The sequence below is a fragment of the Takifugu flavidus genome, chromosome 3, assembly GCF_003711565.1.
Source record: "Takifugu flavidus isolate HTHZ2018 chromosome 3, ASM371156v2, whole genome shotgun sequence".
Lineage (NCBI taxonomy): Eukaryota > Metazoa > Chordata > Actinopteri > Tetraodontiformes > Tetraodontidae > Takifugu > Takifugu flavidus.
This window is the reverse complement of record NC_079522.1, coordinates 12896935-12917492: the sequence shown is the minus strand read 5'-3', so window position 1 is coordinate 12917492 and position 20558 is coordinate 12896935. Positions and strand designations below refer to the sequence as shown.

The 20558-nt window shown below is 44.6% G+C and overlaps 4 protein-coding genes across 7 annotated transcripts; 2 read left to right on the top strand and 2 right to left on the bottom strand.

Moving 5' to 3' along the window:
- The first annotated feature begins 729 nt into the window (after positions 1-729).
- On the top strand, positions 730-8650 carry dzip1 (DAZ interacting zinc finger protein 1). Of its 3 annotated transcripts, none has more exons than XM_057027502.1 (19): positions 730-1209; positions 1290-1508; positions 1688-2287; positions 3379-3463; positions 3565-3680; positions 3766-3924; positions 4028-4165; positions 4242-4304; positions 4390-4518; positions 4764-4812; positions 4909-4959; positions 5104-5163; positions 5890-6068; positions 6186-6363; positions 6626-6800; positions 6957-7324; positions 7683-7804; positions 7966-8125; positions 8250-8650. In XM_057027502.1, exons 2-19 carry the CDS (start codon positions 1506-1508, stop codon positions 8333-8335), a joined length of 2721 nt encoding a protein of 906 aa, XP_056883482.1. In that variant the 5' UTR covers positions 730-1209; positions 1290-1505; the 3' UTR covers positions 8336-8650. The 3 variants fall into 3 exon arrangements, with proteins under 3 accessions (XP_056883482.1, XP_056883485.1, XP_056883484.1); XM_057027505.1 differs by having other exon boundaries at positions 1290-1551; XM_057027504.1 differs by lacking the exon at positions 5104-5163.
- An 83-nt stretch (positions 8651-8733) lies between these two features.
- On the bottom strand, positions 8734-11418 carry cldn10d (claudin 10d). Its single transcript, XM_057027508.1, has 7 exons — positions 11273-11418; positions 10987-11097; positions 10064-10874; positions 9798-9959; positions 9645-9726; positions 9466-9573; positions 8734-9391 (listed from the first exon to the last, which is right to left on the bottom strand). The coding sequence occupies exons 3-7, from the start codon at positions 10293-10295 to the stop codon at positions 9214-9216; spliced, it is 762 nt and encodes a 253-aa protein (XP_056883488.1). The 5' UTR covers positions 10296-10874; positions 10987-11097; positions 11273-11418; the 3' UTR covers positions 8734-9213.
- A 168-nt stretch (positions 11419-11586) lies between these two features.
- cldn10e (claudin 10e) lies at positions 11587-13380 on the bottom strand. 2 transcript variants are annotated; one of them, XM_057027507.1, is made up of 5 exons: positions 12981-13366; positions 12736-12897; positions 12531-12612; positions 12334-12447; positions 11587-12164 (listed from the first exon to the last, which is right to left on the bottom strand). In XM_057027507.1, exons 1-5 carry the CDS (start codon positions 13210-13212, stop codon positions 11804-11806), a joined length of 951 nt encoding a protein of 316 aa, XP_056883487.1. In that variant the 5' UTR covers positions 13213-13366; the 3' UTR covers positions 11587-11803. The 2 variants fall into 2 exon arrangements, with proteins under 2 accessions (XP_056883487.1, XP_056883486.1); XM_057027506.1 differs by having other exon boundaries at positions 12531-12897; positions 12981-13380.
- A 505-nt stretch (positions 13381-13885) lies between these two features.
- Positions 13886-20173, top strand: gtf3c3 (general transcription factor IIIC, polypeptide 3). The gene is made up of 19 exons (XM_057028794.1): positions 13886-14186; positions 14292-14361; positions 14625-14974; positions 15059-15182; positions 15284-15475; positions 15565-15730; positions 15802-15949; positions 16034-16208; positions 16811-16911; positions 17018-17189; positions 17299-17501; positions 18335-18436; positions 18523-18655; positions 18767-18992; positions 19067-19121; positions 19205-19340; positions 19457-19581; positions 19664-19816; positions 19890-20173. Exons 1-19 carry the CDS (start codon positions 14094-14096, stop codon positions 20010-20012), a joined length of 2847 nt encoding a protein of 948 aa, XP_056884774.1. The 5' UTR covers positions 13886-14093; the 3' UTR covers positions 20013-20173.
- Positions 20174-20558: the final 385 nt, after the last annotated feature.

The window sequence follows — 20558 nt, the reverse complement described above, 5'->3', positions numbered from 1 at the left end:
CAAGACCGGATGGTGAAAACAATCACTGATTTGCAATTGTGTGCGTTTTAAACGCTGTGTTTTCATCTCCTCTTCGTCTTCACAGCAACAGTGGACAGAGGTTGACGACATCGCCTCGCCGCCATTAACAGATGAGCGAGTTTAGGTCTCTACTGTCCTCTACTGGTAAAATAATGAAAATATTTTGCTTATGAAGGAGCTTTTTAATCTTCCTTTGTGGTATGTAAACCTAATAACCTAATTGAAGACTTCAAACATCTGAGATTGAAATTAAGCGTCACCATGATAGAATTTCGTATTTAAAATGCATTCTTCATTTAATCAGATATATTTCAAATCTTTCTAAATAACCTTTGACATAAATGTGGGGAAAATAAATATATACGTATCACGAAAGTTTTTCCATCTAAATATAACAATTTTGTAGAGAAAAAAAGACAAGAAAAGAAAAGTTGGTAAAAATATATATCATGTCTCTGGCCTATAAATTGGTAACGGAAGTTAGCCGGGATCTCCTACAAATTAAGATTCAATCGTGACGATATTCTTTGTCGACTAATGGCACAAACTGATACGATACTTGGTACATCTTCTTCCAAAGAGTTAAAACAGCTGTTCTCGGATACCAAGGGCAACTGCGGTTTGGTAAAGACTCCAATTGGAAAGTAGGTGGTTGTTTTACACTGAAATTACCGGAAGTTGTTTCTTAAGTGTGGCTAGCTTCTTTGACACGGGATTTAGGAATGTGGAGACCAGCAGCTACATCCCCCTCAAATCGCCTGGGGTGTCGTCGTGAAGAAACTTTTTCAACCCCTCCAGATTTGTTTTTTCAACGCTTGTTTTGCAGCTTCTTCAAAATCGTTACACGCCGAGGAATTCCAGAGTTTAAACCGGTGGTCGGTGCTGATGTACAGTACTATTTTACATCATTTTAATATCTTACGTAGATTGAAAACTGAAGGTTAGCAAAGTTAGCCTTGGAAAACTTTGAAATCGGGCAGCCCAAAGGTTAGGTCATTGGGGAGAAGCTTCATATTTTTACTGTTACTGGATCAACAGATGCCCGGACAAGTTTAAACATGCGACTTTTACTCAGATGGAGGTCTGGAGACTTGTTAAAAAATCGCCTTGAAGTGAGCAGATTCGTCACCGTGATGAACAGACGAGCGCTGCGCTGTTTAGCCGCTTAGACGCCGTCGTTTTGTGGAGGTTTGAGCCGCCTTACATTCGAAGTGTGTCTGCAAAAAAAAAAGAAGCTTTAAGTGGTCTTTTCAAATCTGTTCCCACAGGACAGGACACTTCCTTTCCATCGTGTAGGGCAACATTTGCTGATTGCCCGCCGTGTTGTGATAACAGTGCCGTCCTCAGGGACTCTCGTCTCCGTCTCCGTGGTTACGTGGCGGACGCCCAGCCTTGTCATTGTTGCGCGGTGCCTCAGCTAGCTGCACAGGGGGGTGGAACCAGGAGAGCAGCTGCCCTTCTTCTGGAAAAGGCATCATTTGAAGATGGTAAGGAGACCAGGGCTGCTGCAGCGCTGCGACATCGTCTTGAGTAGGTGGCTGAATCGGCAGTGGTGGAATCTGTATTACCTGTCTAATCCAGCTGCTGTCCTGTGTGTGTCGTCCAGCCTCCACTGATGCTCGTGTAGATTTTCACAGAGCCTTAACTTAACATCTCTTCCTTCCAGCCATTTCACAACGGCGTTTACTACCCCTATTCCAGTGACGGCCAGGGTACCCATTCATCGGCAGGGATCCCGTCCCTTCTGAATTCACCGCTGAGCCAACACTCCGGGAATGGTCAGTCCGTTTCTGCACCCGGCATGACTCCCTCCAGCGGAATCTCTGCCGGCCTTCCTTTCAGGTTCCGTCCACGCAGGGAGAAAGTGGACTGGCGGCGGATCCATGCTGTTGACATCGACCACGTCGTGAGCCAGCTGGATGTAGACGTCCTCCAAGAGCACATCAACACGGTCACTTTCTGCAGCCTGGACGCGGAGCAATGCCAGCGATGCCAGAGCCCCGTGGACTTGACTTTGATGAAGCTCTTTCGCCTGGCCCAGTTGTCGGTAGAATGGCTCCTCCATTGTCAGGACTTTCTCACCCTCAATCTGCGAGCGGCAGAAGAAAGGCTGACAGCTGCTGATGTGGAGCGCGAGAAGCTGCTGGCTGAACAGCAGAAACAGAAGGAGAAGATGAAGGCTATGACCACGGAGCTCAAGCAGAGGAGGAAAATTATTAAAACCCAGCAGTCTCTGTTTTCGCCACATCTCACCAGCAGCCAGAAGGTAGAGTTCTGCTCAGTACCCTCTCTCGTGGCACGCCGGTTACATTTGCATGTAGTATGTATAAAGCAGACCGCTAGTTCTAGAACCCGACCCCCTTTTGCTCCTACTCGGGAGGCCCCTGCTCTGTTATTGTTCCCAAAATCCATTCACAACCACGGGGTTCATGCATTTCATATAAAGAGAGGGTTGGGGTGGGGGGGGGGGGTCATTTAATGCTTTAAGCAGAGCTCGGAAAGCTAATTTATGTGCACTTCATGGACCAAACTATGTATGAATATGGTGTTTTGTTGTAAATAGAATGAGCTTTATTTTCAGGCAGTAAGAAGAGGATTTAAAGCTGTAAAACAGATGACATCATTTGGTGGCAATTAGGCTTTTAAATCCTCTTACAAAAGGATAGAAGGGGCTGATTTGCTTGTCACTGTCTCCCCCACCCTCAAAACCTGCATCATCTTGTTATCCCTACCTAACGTCGCTACTTTTTGACATTACAGTTTTATTTGTTTTATTTGGTATTTTTTACTCAATACAACCCATCTGTCACATGGTTTACTTCCTACTAGGGATATTTATAGCACAAATCCAAAATCAAACATCTCTTGGTGCCGCTGCTGCCTCGCTGTTGCCTAGGCAACAGTTCTAAAGTGTCGTAGCAGCATGTGGTTGCTAGGTGTACAGGACAAGCTCAACTAACAGTGGTGGCTCAATTATTGATAGAGAGACCATGTGTTTGTGTCTTTAGGGAGCTTTGGCTTTTGTCCCTTGGTTGTACATGTTGATAAATATACTTCTCTATCTAAAAACCAATACAATTTTATTTCACACCTTAATCTAATTCCAAAGATTCACTCTTTACAGCGGCTCATCTTTCTGAGGGCCTTGTTTTACTACCATCTGGTATGAAGTAGCAGATACACTGACTAAATGGTCGAGACACTAAAACAATGAGAATTAATCAGGTGGAGAAATTGAGTAGAAAGGAAACTGAAAACCAGAACTGTGAACTTCTTTGGATGTTTCTGAGTTTTGTGATTAATTTCCTTAATGAAAAATGCTCCAAATTCTGAATGATTTCATTTTTCCCCATTTAGTGTCCGTGCTGCGATAAATCCTTCCTCAATGCCTTCTACCTCCAGAGTCACATGCAGCGGCGTCACCCTGATGAGTATGAGACCCGTAAGTCGCAGAATTGTGCTGATTTGAGATTGGTGACATGCTAGAACAATACACTAGCAATGAAAGAACCAAATTTCCCTTTTGTTCTGAACTCAACACAGAACTGCGTTCAGACGGTGATAAAAGAGGTCAGATTGAAAGCCTCAAACAGGAGATCAACAGTCTGAAGGAGCAAATTCATCAGCAGCAACAGGAACTGCATACCAAAACTGTTCAGGTCAGAACACCAGGCTGTTACACTTTGACTAATCATTTGAGCTATAATATCAATGGAATTGTTTTTGTGTGTGTTGGGAACCCAGGAAAAGGAGCAGCAGTCCTTGCAAAAAGAACTTCTGAGAGAACTGGAACGTTTCAAGGCTGAGGAGATGGCACGCATGGAAAGAAAGATAGAAGACAGCAGAGACCACATGCGCAGAGAAATGGAAATTCTTTACACGCGAAACATTCATGCTCTCAATGTAAAAAAGAGTTGCGATCCTCTTCATCGGCCTTATTTCCACCGCATTGTTGCGGATATCATTTGTAGCACATTTCCTCTTCCATCTTTATTTTCATACACAGGAAGCAAATCTGAATCTCTCAGCCAAGAATGAAAAATCCGCCAGCCCTGTTCAGTCACAAGCAGAGAGAGACCTGGACAACTACAAGGAGTTGCAGTTACAAGCCATTCAGAAGCTCGAACAACAAATGAAGAAACAGGTCAGTATTGACCATCACTCTTTTCAGAATAAATTCATTAAGTGACCTAACCTTGATGAATAATCTCCTGTTTTAGGACAGAAAATGGGAATCCAGGTTACAAGACATTAAAGGTCAACACGAGTCTGAAAAGAATGAGGTAGAGTTGGCCTTCAAATCACCCGTAAGCAACAGATTTTGACACGAGCTGGTTTGAAAATGATTTCCTCCTCATCGTTTTAAAGCTGCTGAGAGAGCTGAGCAGGACGCAGTCATCTGTGAGCGACCACCAGGAGCAGAGCCAGAGGCTGCAGCAGGAGATGACCAAGCGGCTCCAGGAGAAGGAGCAAACCATCAAGGCTCAACGAGAGCAGGTTAGTGCGGAGCCACGCTCACACAGCTCTCAGCCTCGCACGGTTATGATAAGAGAGGAAGGGAGACGGAAGGTCAGCTCTTGTTCAGGATATCCTGTATTAGCCGCATGAGCTCAGATCTGTGTTACTGTACACTTCACAGGACCAGTAGTCAGTCATTCAGTCAGTGAAATCTAGCACGAGGTTTTTTGCTATTTATGTATGATCATGAGAGTTTTTATACAGCTGTCTTTTATACTCTACAGATCAGAACCCTGACTTCGAATTCACCTGCCAAAGTAGTGGAAGTACCAGGTATTGGCTGCTTTTTCAGTTGCTTATTAATCAGCAATTTAAATGTTAAGCAGAGAAAATGGACTTGCGTAATCATCATGCGTATCCCCTCTCCAGTCATTGTCAGCGCACCGGCCCCACAGCCAAAACCAAAGAAGGTTGTGCTCGGTAAGTCAGTGGAAGCTTTGTTAATAAAGAAAATAGCATTAAAAATGCACTGTTACTCCAAGAAACACTGTGCATGTGGGATTTAAATAATCCTCCTCCTGCAAACCCTTCCATTGACATTCACCTTGTATGCTGTACTACTAGAGGAACCAGTCTGTACTCTTAAACTGGAACCTATACAGGAACTGTCAGAAGAGGAGAAAGGTAAAACAGCTAGTGAGACAGATCCAATTTACCGCATGCTGTCTGCATGGATGCATCAGTCCGTTGTGGGCAGCCTTTTCCTTCAAGTCATTTGACCCAGTAACATTTTCAAAATGCCACGACAACCAGAAAAGACGGTGTCCTCCTGCCCAAATACCATCCCCGGCGGATTCCTGGGGTTAGAATTAGCACTGTGGTCACCAGCATTGTGACCCTCCGCCTGGTGGTGGGGAAATGAATGCTAGGACTAAAATACATTTCCACATACTAAAGACGATGAGGTAGAATTGCATCTACGTTCAGTCAAGGCCACACATTGATTGATTGATTGATTGATTGATTTCAATGAACAGAATTCATTTATTTGTAGGTTTAAACAATGGCTGTCGGAAATGTTTGTGCTGAGGCTGAACCAGTTTGAGTGCCCTCAGCTTTTTGAAAGATGACTAGTTCAAGAGAGCTTAAAGGAAAACAGGTCCACAAGACTGACTTCTCTGTGACATCCCTCACGTCAACATTACAGGGTTTTTCGTACATCCGTTATCTTGTCAAGTCTTTGTGACAGCTTAAATAAGTTCTCCTCTTCTGCCTGCTCGCCACAGCCATACTGTTGCTCATGCATGGAGCCTGCAGTGAATATAAGCAAAGACCCGAACCTCTGGTTTTTTATCCTCTTTTCCTTGTTTCTGGAGTTTTGTTATTCTTCACTGATATTTGTGTTAACAGAATCCAGCAGTTTAGCCGAGAAGAAGCCAACCGAGTATAAGCCCGCGCCAGCACCAAAGAAGAAGCACACAGCAAACCCTGCTGTCCAGAAACACAGCAGCAGCAGCATCAAGAAGGATGTTCGGCCAGAAATCGAACAGGCTCTTGTAGTAAAGCTGGAGAGCATGGGAGTCAAGCCTGTAAGTTCAGTCCTAAAACTGTGGAAGGCCCAGAAATAATATATCATATCAATAATAAATCTAAATGGGGTTTTACGTTGCAAGCATTGCCTCTAATTCTTTCTCTCTGATTCTCAGAGCCAGAGGGGTCTGAAAAATAAAGAGCTGGATTCCATCCTGGCCAGGATGCGTTCAGAGCAGGAAAGCTTCAGGAAGAGAAACCCGGACTACTGGCACATCCGGGAGGAGATGATCGGCAACGTGGAGCAGGAACTCCAGACTCGGACGGGTGGCAGATCCAGACAGAAGGTTTCAGGTGAGTGTAAGCATCATGTCAAAGGCAGACATCCTCCGAAGCCTGTTTTGATTGATGGAAAGGAGAGAATTTGCTACAATGTGAGGCTGTTTGTAGTTTATTTAAATTTGGGCTTGTGTTGGTTGGTTCACCCATTTAAAAGTAACTTTTTAGGTTCTTCTCCAAAGCCAGCCTTGACATTTCACAAAACGTATCTTACTCCGGACTGAGTCACGGTAATTTGCCTTCTGTGTTTAATTCATCCCTTTATGTCTGTGTGCAGTTGTGCAGATCCGACCTCGATCCAGTAGTCTTCCCTCCAGAACCACCCAAGTGACGTCTGGACCTGCCACCAAAGAGTCCCAGACTCCTCAGCCGGCACCAAGGAACAAAACCCCAGCCCAGCCCAAGACTTCCACACCCATTGCCAAGACGTTGGTGACAAACTTCCTATCCAAGTAAAAACAAAACCATAGATGTCTATTTCAGTAGCTCCTCGTAGCTTTCTACACACACCACATCACCCAATGAAAGTACGTGAACTGCGTAGACAAAGGGCTCCCTTTTCTATTAATGATTATATTATCTTGAAGTGCTGTAACTTCTTTTTATAGGACCCCTCCATTCAGTTCAGATGAGGAATCGGAAGAAGAGGCAGAAATGGAAGAGGAACCACAAAAGCTCCACAAGGGGAAATCACAGCAGCCCAGTCTGAACCAGGGTGTCCCGGTCCAGCTGAAATATGGCAAAGCCACCCCAGTGCTGGCCAGGCAGGCTGCTGTCAGCCACTCATTTTCCACCAGCCCCCAGCAGAGCAGAGCGTTGGACGCTCGCCTCACCAAGACAGTGGTCACACAGTTAGCAAGCGACGATGAAGAGGAGGACTGGTCCGACGTCAGCGAGCTGGAGCAGGTCGACTCCAGACAATTCCAAAGCAGTAAAGACCAGAACGGGAATGTGGAAAATAGACCCTTTGGGAAAGGTAAATTCTACACAAAATTATTTTAAAAAATCGTTTTTTGCTCTGAACATATCATCTGTGCATTTTAATGGATTCTGGGGGCAGAATTTGTTCCCATATTTATCACTTCTCCATATTTCTTATGTATTTTTATGGAACCAATCTACTTTAAGTTTCTAATGGCTCAGACTGTACTAAAAGAAATTGCACTGGAAGACCTGAGATTTAATCCTTAATGCAACGCTTCACAAATACAAGAGGTGTCCAAAACCTTTTTCCCACCTTTTTATCTTTGTGTTCCAAAGAATACACACATTCCAGTAAGGTTTAAAAATGCACGTACATTCAAATATTCTATTCTGTCTGTTTTAATTTTTAGAAAACAAAATCAATGATTTGGCCAGAAAAATGGAAAAGCAGTTTGCGGAAAGATCAGTGAGGAAACCAGCAGGGGGCGTCAGCATCTTACCACAGAGGAACGATGAAGTGCAGAAACTGACGGTGAGACCATGGAGAATGATTCATATTGGTCAAATTCCGCTAATGTGGAAAGCAGGGTTTGAAATTTCCCCGGGCTTCCATTGGCATCGAGAAGAGATGAGTGAATTTTAGTTTGGGGTGAACTGTTTCTTTAACTGTGCTCATTCTGCCTGCGAGGACAGTTCACAGACCTCGAAGACAGCAGCGACTCCATGGTGTCGTCCTTGGAAGAGAAACGCGTCGTTTCTAAACTGGCTCCTGGCCCCGGCCCAATGAAGAAAAGCCTGGACTCGCACAGCACCAGCGTTTGGGGGTCCTCTACTGGAAAGGGGCCCAAATCAGGTCATTTCCTTATATTTATATGCATTGTTTCCTGTTGACCAGTCGCGTCTTTAAATATTCCCGAAACTAAAGTGTCATGATGATGGAATCCCTAACGTAACCGGAGCCGTCACGTGTCCTGCAGGTCTGACAGAAGCTGGAACTGGAAGCACACTGAAGAGCAGCCTCTGCTCCTTCAGCGACTTCAGCGACTCTGAGGACGAGCAGTGAACCCTGATGCATCATTCAGCTGTGTTTTGCTCTCATACATACACAAAACTATATCTTAAATTCAGCAATAGTCAAATCCAGCAGGTGCAGTACACCAGGTAGCTTATGTGCCAAATACCTGTTTGCCTTCAACGTCTTCGGAATTGAGATTCTATTTTTCTATATTCAATGAACTGTAACCCAGACTCACTACAGCTGCATCGTAGCTTGTGTAAACCTTTTGTATGGAACACTGAAAGTGTGGTTATCTGTAAATTGTAATGAACTTTGTATAGATGTATTTATAGATGTATCAATAAAACATTTTGGAAAGAGGTTCTTTATTTAAATATGAAATATAGAAATGCCGTAAAGTACTTAAGTAGACTAAATTTAATTGCTTAAAATGACTTCAGGTATTAATTTTTGTGTCACCAAATGTTTATTATGTTTAATATAAAACATTCACAAAGACTTGTTTTATTTTTTAGAATAGTAGTCATGGAGGAGCCCATTTATGTCCAGTTCCACCCCTGAAATTCCCTCAAAGATCAGTGGAACACCCTGAGATAATGCTAATTCAGGCTGTTAGTGGCATGAACCAACAGGTTTCACTGGCCACGAACCTATTAGCTGACATGCTGTAAGTGTAGTAAATGTAATTATATTACGAGAATAAGACTAAAGACCACTAATTAAAAGGTCTGATTGAAGGACATGGCTTATGAGACTTATTAGAAGAAACTTCTGACATGAATGAGATTGCAAAAACGGAAAGTGGCAAAAACAAAATGTACTGTGACAAAATCCAGAGCCAATTTCCAGAACCACCTCCTGTACTGTACGCTGCTTTAAAATCCTGTCCGTGCATTTGGTCCTCGGATCATCTAGTCTATGCGTTATACAAAGCTGTCCCTGCCGAACGTTTGGTTGGTCCTTGTTGCTCTGGTGGTTCGGCTCTTCCTTCCCTCGTAAAAGAGCGGCGGCCCCAGGGTCACCCTGGAGGACGTGGCTGGCAGCATGTAGGTCCGCCTGGTCCGGGCGGTGGCGTAGGTGGCTGGTCTCCGAGGTAGAGAGCTGTATCAGAGACAAACAACACATCAGAAAAACATGCGCAGCCCAAATGAAATGCCAAGAGATGCTCCATCCACCTGGATTTTAAGCCTTCTTTTCCTGAGAAGTAAGCCAGCACCATCCCTCCAGAGATGAGGAGGAGGGAGCCTCCCCAGCCAACAAACACCGCAGCTCCAAGCTCAAATCTGCGCAGGTACGGGCTCAAATTCTTACACAGACACGCTCGAAAACGAATTGCACCGCGTCCAATACTTACTTTTGTGCCCTGAAATTGGGATCCACAAATTCACTTATCACCCTGTTGGCCCACCATGAATAGGTGATCATTCCGCAGAATCCTGGGGGAAGGACGCGCACACATCCAGAACGCTGACACAATAACACTGGATCCATTTGAGATCAGTCTTACCTGAAGCCAGATAAGTTACGGCCCCTGCAAATGTCACCCTGGAGTTGGCGAGCTCTGATCCACCTATTTTAGTGCACTTCATCCCGATGAGTGCCAGGACGCCGCCAAAGAAACCGGTGATGACGGCGCAGATGGCGAGTGCTCGGCAGGCGTGTAAAAATACTGGGAAAAAGCCAATCCCATACTTCCATAAACAAAGCTCTGATGGATGGTGGACCTTAGAACTTAAAACTTGGAGGATTTGATGATATTGCCCTGTCTCCTACCTGGCAAGGCCAACATGGAAGGGTAATCCTTGCAGTCAGACACCCCCGTGGTATCTGAGATGCAGTCTCTCCACAGGTTGGAGTAGTAGTTGGAGGTGGTCAGGACGATGCTCCCCACCTCGGAGAACGTCCAGTACTCGGTGGGAAGAGTGGAACACACTAGGATCCAGCCACACAGACAGGACACAAAGCAGCCAATCTCCATGTACATCACCACCGTCCGGTACTTCATGGTGAGGACTGTTCCTCCACCGCCACTCAGTCAGGATCTGAGCACCTGCCTGCCTGCCTGCCTGTCTGTCTGCCTGTCTGCCTGCCTGCCTGCTGTGGGAAACTGCCACATTCCCCCTCTATTCGTAATCCTGAGGTTTGTCCTCTGTCTCAGCTTTCAGCTGATTTTTGCCCAGTAAGCATCTTTAATCTTCCCAGCAATCAGACAGAGAGGACTTTACATCGCATTAAAAGCATATTATTCCACATAAAATGACTAATTATAGTATATTTCTGTAAATAAGCATAAAAAAGCCTGATTCTTAACAATTTTTTTGTTCAGGTCATATTACAGGTAACAGATTTGAAAGCAACCACCAAAGGCTACAATGTGGATGTTACGTATGAAACCTTTGGTCCTGTGGATGGGTGGTCCCATTCTATACCTGAGGAAATCAGAGTTCAACTTGGCTGCTTTTTTGTTTTTCCTCACCATAGTTACCACACATTACCTCATTATTGATTGATCTGTGTTGTTGTGTAAGAAAAGCACCAACCCTTCTGTTTACGTGTAAACAGTGAGCTGCCCCGTCTGATAGACCTGCATGTGGGAGAGGCACAAAAACACATGAGGGGGGGTGAAAAGCAAGAAGAACCAGCAGGAAGTTGTTCTAAAAAGACGCTTGCACCTCAAAATAAATGCTAAAACCAACCTCAGCGCCGAGCAGATGGATGACGCATGCTTTCATTGATAAGATGTCCACACACCCCTGACCCCGCCCACGTGTGTGCATGCCAGCGCCACTCCAGAGCCCGCTGGCTGTCTGGGTGTGAACCGGTGAAACACAGGGGTCATTAACTCATTAATGTATGGTTCAATTCACCGTCAAAGGAAACGAGTGGAGTAGTTTGATTACTTTATTCTATGAGCTTCTGTTAACCAACAGTAATTCATTTTAAACCTTGGGAGAAAATACTGACGTCTCTATCAGCACATACCTCCAGTGTCCCAGTATGCAGAGCAACAGGCCAAGGAGCTGAGTCAACCTCCCCCACATTGCTGCAGTCTGGTAAATCCAGCAGAAAAGCCTTCAAATCCCAGATGAGATGCTTTTGGTGTCTTTCAGTGTTGTGCGAACACGTTTCCCAGTCCCACCGAACTGCAGAGGCGCCTCACAGCAAGTGTTCATGTGGAGCTTCAGTGTTTACTGTCAACCAAGTGTGAATGACCCAGTGGAGTTTTAATTGTTGTCTAAAACGCTGCACAAAGTTAGCTGGCTGTGGAAAGTGCAGTAGGAAATAACGTTGAGATGTTTAGTTTCAAACCTTTATTTATTAAAACCAACCAAACAAAACCCTTTGTTCCCTTCCTCCATGCAAAACTAAACCAGAGAAGGTAAAAATAGGCAAATAACAGTTGTCCAAGTCAAAACTGTGTCACTGAATTACACATACAAACACGTCATATCAATCAGAACTTCTGATCACAGTTCAGTATTCGTCTCACATGCTTCTGTTGCCGAGGCCGACTCAGATATATGAATTTATTATGAACGGCATGCTCTCAGTCTTGGAACTGCCTGACAGCGACGACACCGTCCTGCTGCTGCTCTGGGACGTGGACAGAGTGGACGTGCTGGACTCCGACCCTGACGTTGATCTATCTGAGGTCCGTCCAGTTTTCGAGGAGCGGCCCGACCTCGCCGAGCGTCCCGATGCTGACGTCCTCTCAGATCTCGAGGAAATGTCGGACACATCTGAAATGTCCAAGTTGGAGGACAGTTCAGAAATGGAAGACACTTTAGTCTTGGAGGTGATCTTGGATGCTGTGGTCAGAGCTGTGGTGGACTTGTTTTTCTCTGGGTCTGGTAGCTTCTGGATTTTGATAATCCTGGAGATGGAGAGAGGCACGTCAAAGATGGTGAAGCAAACAAAGCTGCTTTAATAGTCTCGCTCCATTAAGTGTTGAGATGTCTCCAGGATTCCTGTCCCTGGTGCTCCAACTGATTTGGCCTTTTTCTGGCTTTACATTTCCCTCCCTGTAAAAACAAATGACTCACATTTCCTTTCGACCACAGAGGGGTGTACACACCGACCACAGGTAGAAGAAACCACCAGTCATGTGAAAGGCTGAGCCCACCCAGCCGAGGAAGAGCGGCGTGCCCAGGTCAAACCTGTGGGTGTTCCAGCAGTTGCACAGTTGACCCCCAAGTCACTTTTTTAAGGCACAAATGTAAATTTAGGTTAGGTTACTCACTTCAGCCCATCAAAGCTAGGACTGAAGTATTCTGCTGAGACATGATGGGCATAGACAGCATAACCAGAAGCAGCCAGCAAGCCTGATGAGAAACAACACAAGGAAAAACAACCATACACGCATAAATTGACACAACTCATAAACATTAAGCCATAAAGCCAGTGGTGACTGCTGATGCTGACAGTTCTGTTGAAGGAGACATTACCACTGGCTATGTGGCAGCACCCCCCAGCGTAGACCTTCTTGTGTTTCGATCGATCCTTCCCCCCGATGAAGGTGCACTCCATCCCCAGCAAACTGAGCACGAAGCCCAGCATACCCAGAGAAAGAGCTGACATCAGGAGCCCACGCACAATCTGGATGGAGCCTGGAGTCACATGGACGGTCAGGTTGATGAGAGTGCAGGTGTCAGAGGAGGTCTTGAGCTTGCTCAGTGGTGGAGTTACCTACCCTGCACAGACCACAGCACTGGGAAGTCATAGCAGTTGCTCACAGCAGTTGAGTCTGTAAAACAGGATCTCCACAGGCTGGACCAGTACCAGGCCACCTTGATGATCGAGGAGCCTCCCATACCCCCGATGGAGCTTATTTTCCATCCTTCCATGGCCATAGTGCAGGCAATAAAAATCCATCCCAGAACAGTCATCAAGAACCCCCAAATCTGGACGACCCGAATCTTCATCTTGTTGGGGTGTCGTCAGCGTTTTGGATTTTCTTAGCTTTCATCCACAATAATCAGAGTCACGCGATGTTTGCATCCTGAGCTGGAACTATTCCTTCTCACCTGAATTCAAACAGATGTCAGAGTGGCCTCCACAGAAAAGCTGAACAAATCTGGAGATGTGCCTTAGTTTGCCAGATAGTATCACGCACATGTGGGTGAGAGACAGCCTCCTTTTCAGTTCCCATGGATTGCAGCTGAGTGTGCTAACCTGAGCTTTTGTCTCAAATGACAGTTTCACTCCCTTGTTGGTGTATTCTGGTGTGTAGACACAGTTGAAGAGGAAAATACACAACCATTTCCATACACATATATGATTGTCCAAACCGTCAATAAAATATTGTATCCTATGAAGCGATCTTTGGCATTTTCGTCCCTTATTGATACATCAATTTATTTAATTTGAAATTATAAAAGTTTTTTTTAGTATTCCCCTATTGTTTTTAAAGATTAAAAATTCCATCAGGAAAATGTTTAAAAAACAAACAAACAAAAAAACCTAAAATACAATCAAAATAAAAAATGAATCGTATTTTAGGTTTTTATCAACCCGACTTCGATCAATAGCGACATTCTTATGTTTGCCACTAGATGTCGCTAAAGCACCGCTGGTTCGGGTGTACGTGCACAACCCGGAAGTTTTTGTCTGTCACGTGACTACTTGTGCCGCATTTGAGCGCTTGGTGTGTATCCAAGAACGAAGTCACTGTTCAGCACTCAGGAGCATTTCTGTTATTATTGGCGTATTTTGTATTGTTTATTAATGTAATGTGGCAAGGTTTTTTTCCTGCGAACAAAGGCCTGTTTTCCTGTTAGCCTCAGACAGCGACAGACACACGGACATGTCGGGCTTCAGCGCCGAGCTAATAGACTACCTGGAGGGCAGGATAACTTTTGAGGAGTTTGACAAACGCAGAGATGAGCGGAAAACCAAGGTAAAATGGCAAAATTAACTTTACCTCTCAGTCAATATCAAGAAGCTAGGTAACGTTGCAATATACCGTTCCTTTTATGTATATATGTTGTCTTGAATATCCCAGGAGTCTGAGGTTTTATCTGAAGATGATGGTGCTCAACCCTCCACCTCGGCACCTGTCACGCTGACTCAAGGTAACATCAGAAACCTTGTTCACTAAAGTCATTTTTATGGCTCAATGCAATAGAAAAATAATCTTGAATCACCAAATGCAGTTAGGGTTTACTCTATTATATAGCCTGCTAATCTGACAATATAAACTTGGTCTTGTTTAATGAGATTAATCAAATATCTGCAGGAGAAAATGTACATCTTTATGAGAAAAATGCAATTGCACTGTGTGAAACTGAGAAATGAACCCAGTGATTTACATTTTAGTTGAATTTCTCTTCCTCAGAAGAGGGTGTGAGCCCGGTAGTTCAGTTGGCCTTTGCCTCAATGTTGGGGGAAATGCAAGAACCACCGTCCTCAGAGGCGGAGGAGGATGAAGAGGAAGAAGAGGACACCTTAAGCTATGTTGATGATGAAGATGATGAGGACTATAAGGTGAATGTAGCAGAAGAGAAGAAATTGGAGCTGGAAGAGGAAGTAAAAAAGAAAACACGGGGGAGAAAAGGAGGGAGAAGACGGAGAAAAAAGAAAGAAGAGGAAGATTATGATGACTATGATGAGGAGGATGGCCCTTCAGCGGGGGACGTGTTCGCACTGGAGATGAAGCTGAACCGAGAAAACAAGAAGATGATGAAGGTAAGGAAAGAGAGATCACTTTCCTTAGACATAGTTTCCTTTTCTAAAACGTCCATTAGCTCCCGATATTTTGTTTGTGTTCAGGAGCGGCGCCATCGCAGCAAATTACCACGAGCTTTGAGGGGCTTAATGGGGGAAGCTAACATCCGATATGCTCGAGGAGAGAAAGAGGACGCCATCATGATGTGTATGGAGATCATCAGACAGGGTAGGAAAGTTTGTGTGTGTTTGTAGAACAGGAGCTGCTATGATGCTACATTTTAATGCCAATATTACTGTCAAAGGAATATTCATATGTTTGTCTTTCAGCTCCTCTGGCGTTTGAGCCATTCTCTACATTGGCTATGATTTACGAGGACGACGAAGACGCAGACAAAGCGCTGCAGTTTGGGTTGATCGCTGCCCACCTCAACCCCTCCGACTCTGAAGAGTGGATCAGGCTGGCAGAAATGTCTCTGGAGCAGGACAACATCCGTCAGGCTATTTTGTGCTACACAAAAGGTCCATGTTCGAGTTGAGCCTAAAATGAAATTGACAGCCTATTTAAACTTGATAGTTCTTTTTCCAGCATTTCTTTTTCTCTATTTCAGCCATCAAGTACGACCCCACCAACGTACGCTACCTGTGGGAACGCTCCAACCTCCATATGCGTCTGGGTGAGCAGAAACAATGCATGGACGGCTACCGCAAGATCCTGTCCCTGCTGCCAATGGAGGAGGGAGAACACTTCATGCAGCTCTCCAAGGATATGGCCAAGTACGGGACTCGCACTCCGACAGCAATCTCAGAGCACACGTAACATATCAAGTGCTCTCTTTGTCCTTTAGGAGTTATTATGAGAGTAATGACCTGGCGGCAGCTCTGGGTATCATAGAAGAAGCTCTGGACAGACACCCTGAGCTTGTGAGTGATGACTTTGTCAACATGGCAGCAGAGCTCAATATCGCCAGCCATCACTACAGCAAGGCTTTACAGGTACAAGTTCACGTGTGTGACCAGCACAGCAGCCCCAATAAAACCGGACACGACAAACCTGTGTGCTCAACCTGTGTTTCCAAGGTTTTGGTCAAGTTTGCTGGTATAGTTTTGATCACTGATGAGTCCAGAATGGACGTCACGACACCAGCCGGTGATGGGGAGGTGTCGGAGCAGCCATGTGAGGTGCAGGAGAGCAGTGAAGAGAACACAAAGTCCCAAACTGTGACAGCAGAAGAAGCAGCAGCAGAGAATAACGGTAGGTTAAAATTGATAAGACAGGTCAGTGCCTTTTTAAATTTACATGTTAAAGTGTTGCTTTATTTCACTGATGGTAACTGGTGGTGCTGCAGGCTTGCAAACTACCGTTAAATGACATATTTGCCAATTTAACTTAGACATTTAGGAAGGTTATATGATGTTAAAATACTGGCTATTTTAAAGAACACTGCAGCATGGTAGCCTACATCAGTACATGGTACTCTTTTTCCAAGATCATTGATATCAAACATAAAAATATATCTGTTATTAAACCCGTCATGAAAAGACAAACTCCTGGAGGATATGCTGGTCTCCTAAAATGTGGTTGTAAAATTCACTGAGTAGCAAAATAAGGTATAGATAACTTGCTTGAGAGACAGATTGAAGGCGATCTCATTTATTGATTAACATCTTATAATAATAATAATGACGCACTAGTCATTGCTGAAAAGGTTGCCTGCTAAGAACATTCATGTCTTAGTGAATTTTCTCACATTTGGTACACTCTGTTCCCCCTGAAAAGGAAGCCAAAAGCTGCTCTATGATTTATTTATTTTTTACTAAATGATAGTCACACTGGTTGTTTATGTGTGTTTCCAGGCAAAATCAAGGATGTCCAGGTACCAGAGAGCATTCCAGTGGATCTGAAGGCTAAGCTTATAGTCTGTCTGATTCATCTGCATGTCAGCACACCCCTGGAGGTGGGCAAAACTAATATTTTCATTGTAATGACTGTGCTTTTCCCCATTGAGAACTTTTAAAGCTGGAACATGATCATTTAAATGGTATGTACCTATACACCTACAGAGGTTAGTGACATCACTAATGGAACAGAGTCCAGAGGAGATTGGTGATTTATATCTGGATGTAGCAGAAGCCTACCTGGATAAGGGCGAATACGCGTCTGCGCTGCCTCTGCTGTCTGTGCTTGTCGTCTCAGATAAGTACAACTTGGCTGTTGTTTGGCTTCGACATTCAGGTAGGACAATTCTGACACGCAGTCGTCAAAAATATCTGTTATTTATATTTGTTAAGGTGCGATTGTAAGTTCAAACTGTGAATTATTTTACATAATCGTCTTTCATTAGAGTGTCTAAAGGCACTGGGCCAAATGGAGATGGCAGCAGAAAGCTACACTAAAGTAGTGCAGATGGCCCCCCTCCACCTGGAGGCCCGGCTGTCCCTGGCCACCCTGCAGCAGCAGCTGGGCCGACCAGAGCACGCCCTCAAAGCTCTGGAGTCCATGTATGACAGTGAAACGCTTGCACGGGACTCGTCCGCAGCACAAAAGGTGAAGATGTGCATTTTGGCAACTCATTTTCTATTTCTTGGTCGCTTTTTCCCAAGGTTTTACCAACTTTGCACCAGGTCTCACGCATCAGTCATATGTGTCATAGTAATAACGTAAAGCAGATGAACCATCTTTCCCCGAATCATTTAGAGCAGGGGTGCTCACACTTCAGCATGAGAGCCACTTATGAAATGACCAAGTCAAAATGATTAACCCATTATATTTATTAAGAAAACTATTGAGGATTCTTACAATTTATGTTGATGTACATCGCATAACCACATATGTTGCACAACACAACATAATTAACATAATTACATTTTTTGCCATTGTGAAACACAGCTGGGACTTTAGGTCCTTTCTCTTTCTCAGCTTGCTTTGCGTGGGAATTCAGTGTTGTATTTTCCATGAACAGTCCGACAATGCCGCTCCTTGTTTCCCTTCTTCGGTATTGCGATGGTTGACAGATGAGGCAAACCCACTTTGAAAATGTCATCGTGAAAAGAAAAGCACTCTTCTCGTTCCGTGTGAAAGTGATGAGTTTTATTCTTCTTACTTGGTCCAGCTCCCCCCACTCATTTAATACGCTTTCTTATGTTTAAGAAAAAAAAACTAAAGCGAAAAATTAGCGGTAATAAACTGACTAGCTTGTTAGCTTTGCTGCACTTAGAGCTGTTGTTTGTGCATGCACAGTGACCAAAGCGTCAAAAAAATTCAGATGTCACCTAGGCAACCGGCTGGTCGATCGTGATCGACGTATTGAGCACCCCTGATTTAGACCTTCGATGCGCTCCTCTTCATGTATTCCCTCCTGACTCCATGAATGATTCTAGGAATTAAAGCTCCTGCTGCATCGCTCCACTTTGCTGAAGACTCAGGGACAAAAACAGGATTACCTGGATGCTATGATCTCCATGATCTCCATGCTTCTTAAGGTGATGCATACAGACACAGATACATTCATACATAGATTCAGAAGAAGAAACATTTGTATTTATACGTCCATCTGCGCTCGTTTTAGGTGGCCATGCAGCGGGCTAAGGTGTGCGTGCGCTCTGTAATTGTGTCGGGTGAGAGTCACCTTCGGTTGGTGAAGGTTAAAGAATTGGAACCAGAAATTGCGGACCATGAAGCTGCCTACCTGGATAACACTGGTACGATATACATGCACAGGCAGGTGTCCACAGAAGGACTGACTGGCGTCCGCGATGCCATGACTTGTAAAAGCAAATTACGTTCAAATTTCATTCATTGATTCTGTGCAGGCAAAACCAATGTTCTGTCCAGAGAGGACTGGTGGCAGCTGCTGGTCAGCTGCGTGCTGACGTTATGCGAGGTGAAGCGCTATGAGGAGGCTGAGCTGATGGTGGAGTCAGCCATGGAGTTCTACTCCTTCTACGACAACAAGCCGCTGAGGAGGGAACTAGAGTTTTTCGGCCTGTCGGCCACCATCCTCGATCGCAACCATTACAACGCCTACAACTACATCAGGTAGACTCACATCACAACACAACCTTTTTGGATGATTGATGTGACGCACGTCAATTTGCTTCTCTGTCCAACAGGTTGATGCTGATGGAAAATGTTGATCCACCACAGCTATGGAATATTTTCAACCAGGTGTGTGAGATTATGTTGCCATGGAACCACATTTACGCAGGGCAGTACACGAGCGCTCTTTTATTTTCTTCCTTCCTCCCCAGCTGACGATAACCTCCCAGCACCAGCGGCATCATCGCTTCTGTCTGAGGTTGCTGTTGAAACATCCCGACAGCCACGCTTTGTGCGTCCTCTGCGGACACAACGCCATGGTGTCGGGGAGCTTTAAACATGCTTTAGGTAGTAAACAGAACCTCTGATCGTCCGACTGTTTGCAAGGCTAATTTGCATTGCTCTGACGACACAGTTTCAACAGTGTGATACAGTTTGAAAATCCTTTTGTTATTCCTCCTCAGGCCAGTATGTCCAGGCTTTCCAGACTCACCCTGATAATCCCCTGTACAGCCTGTGTGTGGGTCTCACCTTCTTCCACATGGCATCTCAGAAGTTTGTTGCCAAACGACACGCACTGGTTCTGCAGGTAAAAAGCTTAGGTGCCATTGGTATTTGCTTTAGGATTACAAGGAAGAGCAGCCACCTGATTAATAGCATGGTGCTTTCAGGGCTTCTCCTTTCTGTGGAGGTACTTGGAGCTGCGTGGCGAGTGCCAGGAGAGCATGTACAATCTAGGCAGAGCCCTACACCAGCTGGGCCTCACACATTTGGCCATCCATTACTACCAGAAGGCACTTGCACTGCCTGTGCAGAATTTGGAGGTATGTTTGATGTACTGTACATGCAACACACACAGAGATATACAGTAAATGAAATGTCCCACCTCTCTGACAGGGCATGCCTGACGATCAGGTGGACTTGAGGAGAGAGATTGCCTTCAATCTGTCTCTCATTTACCAGACCAGCGGGAACACGGAGATGGCCCGGCAGCTCATTAACACCTACTGTATTATTTGAAAGTACCCATGAATTCACCAATTCATGAGTTTGAGGTCAGGATTCTCAGCGTTTTGGGTTTATGTATAATTATTGTCAGTATTTGTATATATGCACACGTACCGTGATTATGGGAATATTTTGAGATAATAAAAGTATATTGACTTTTGTCAGCTTCAAAATTTTGATTTTTATTTTTTTTAATGTCATGAGACACAAAGATGAGTGTCACCAGATGATTCCTTTTGTTGCAGGGATTAAGTCAGGAGATTATTTACCAAATCATTCCTTTTCTCTTAGACCATCTGCTCCCACAGTGTTTCCTTCCTGGGTTTCTGTCGTCCATCTAGCCTGGAGCCAGGGGGCGGACTGGCCCGCTGGTAGAAAACTGCTCTAGAATGATTTAAACAGCAATAATGCTTATAAACTCAATGTTTTGAGACCAAAAAACACACAATGCTTTGCCCCCGCATGTGCAAAAAATTAATCGCGCTTGTATATTTACCTTACAAAATAATTGCTGTGGAGAGGAAACAGAGTACACAATTCCTTAAAATTTAAGAAATT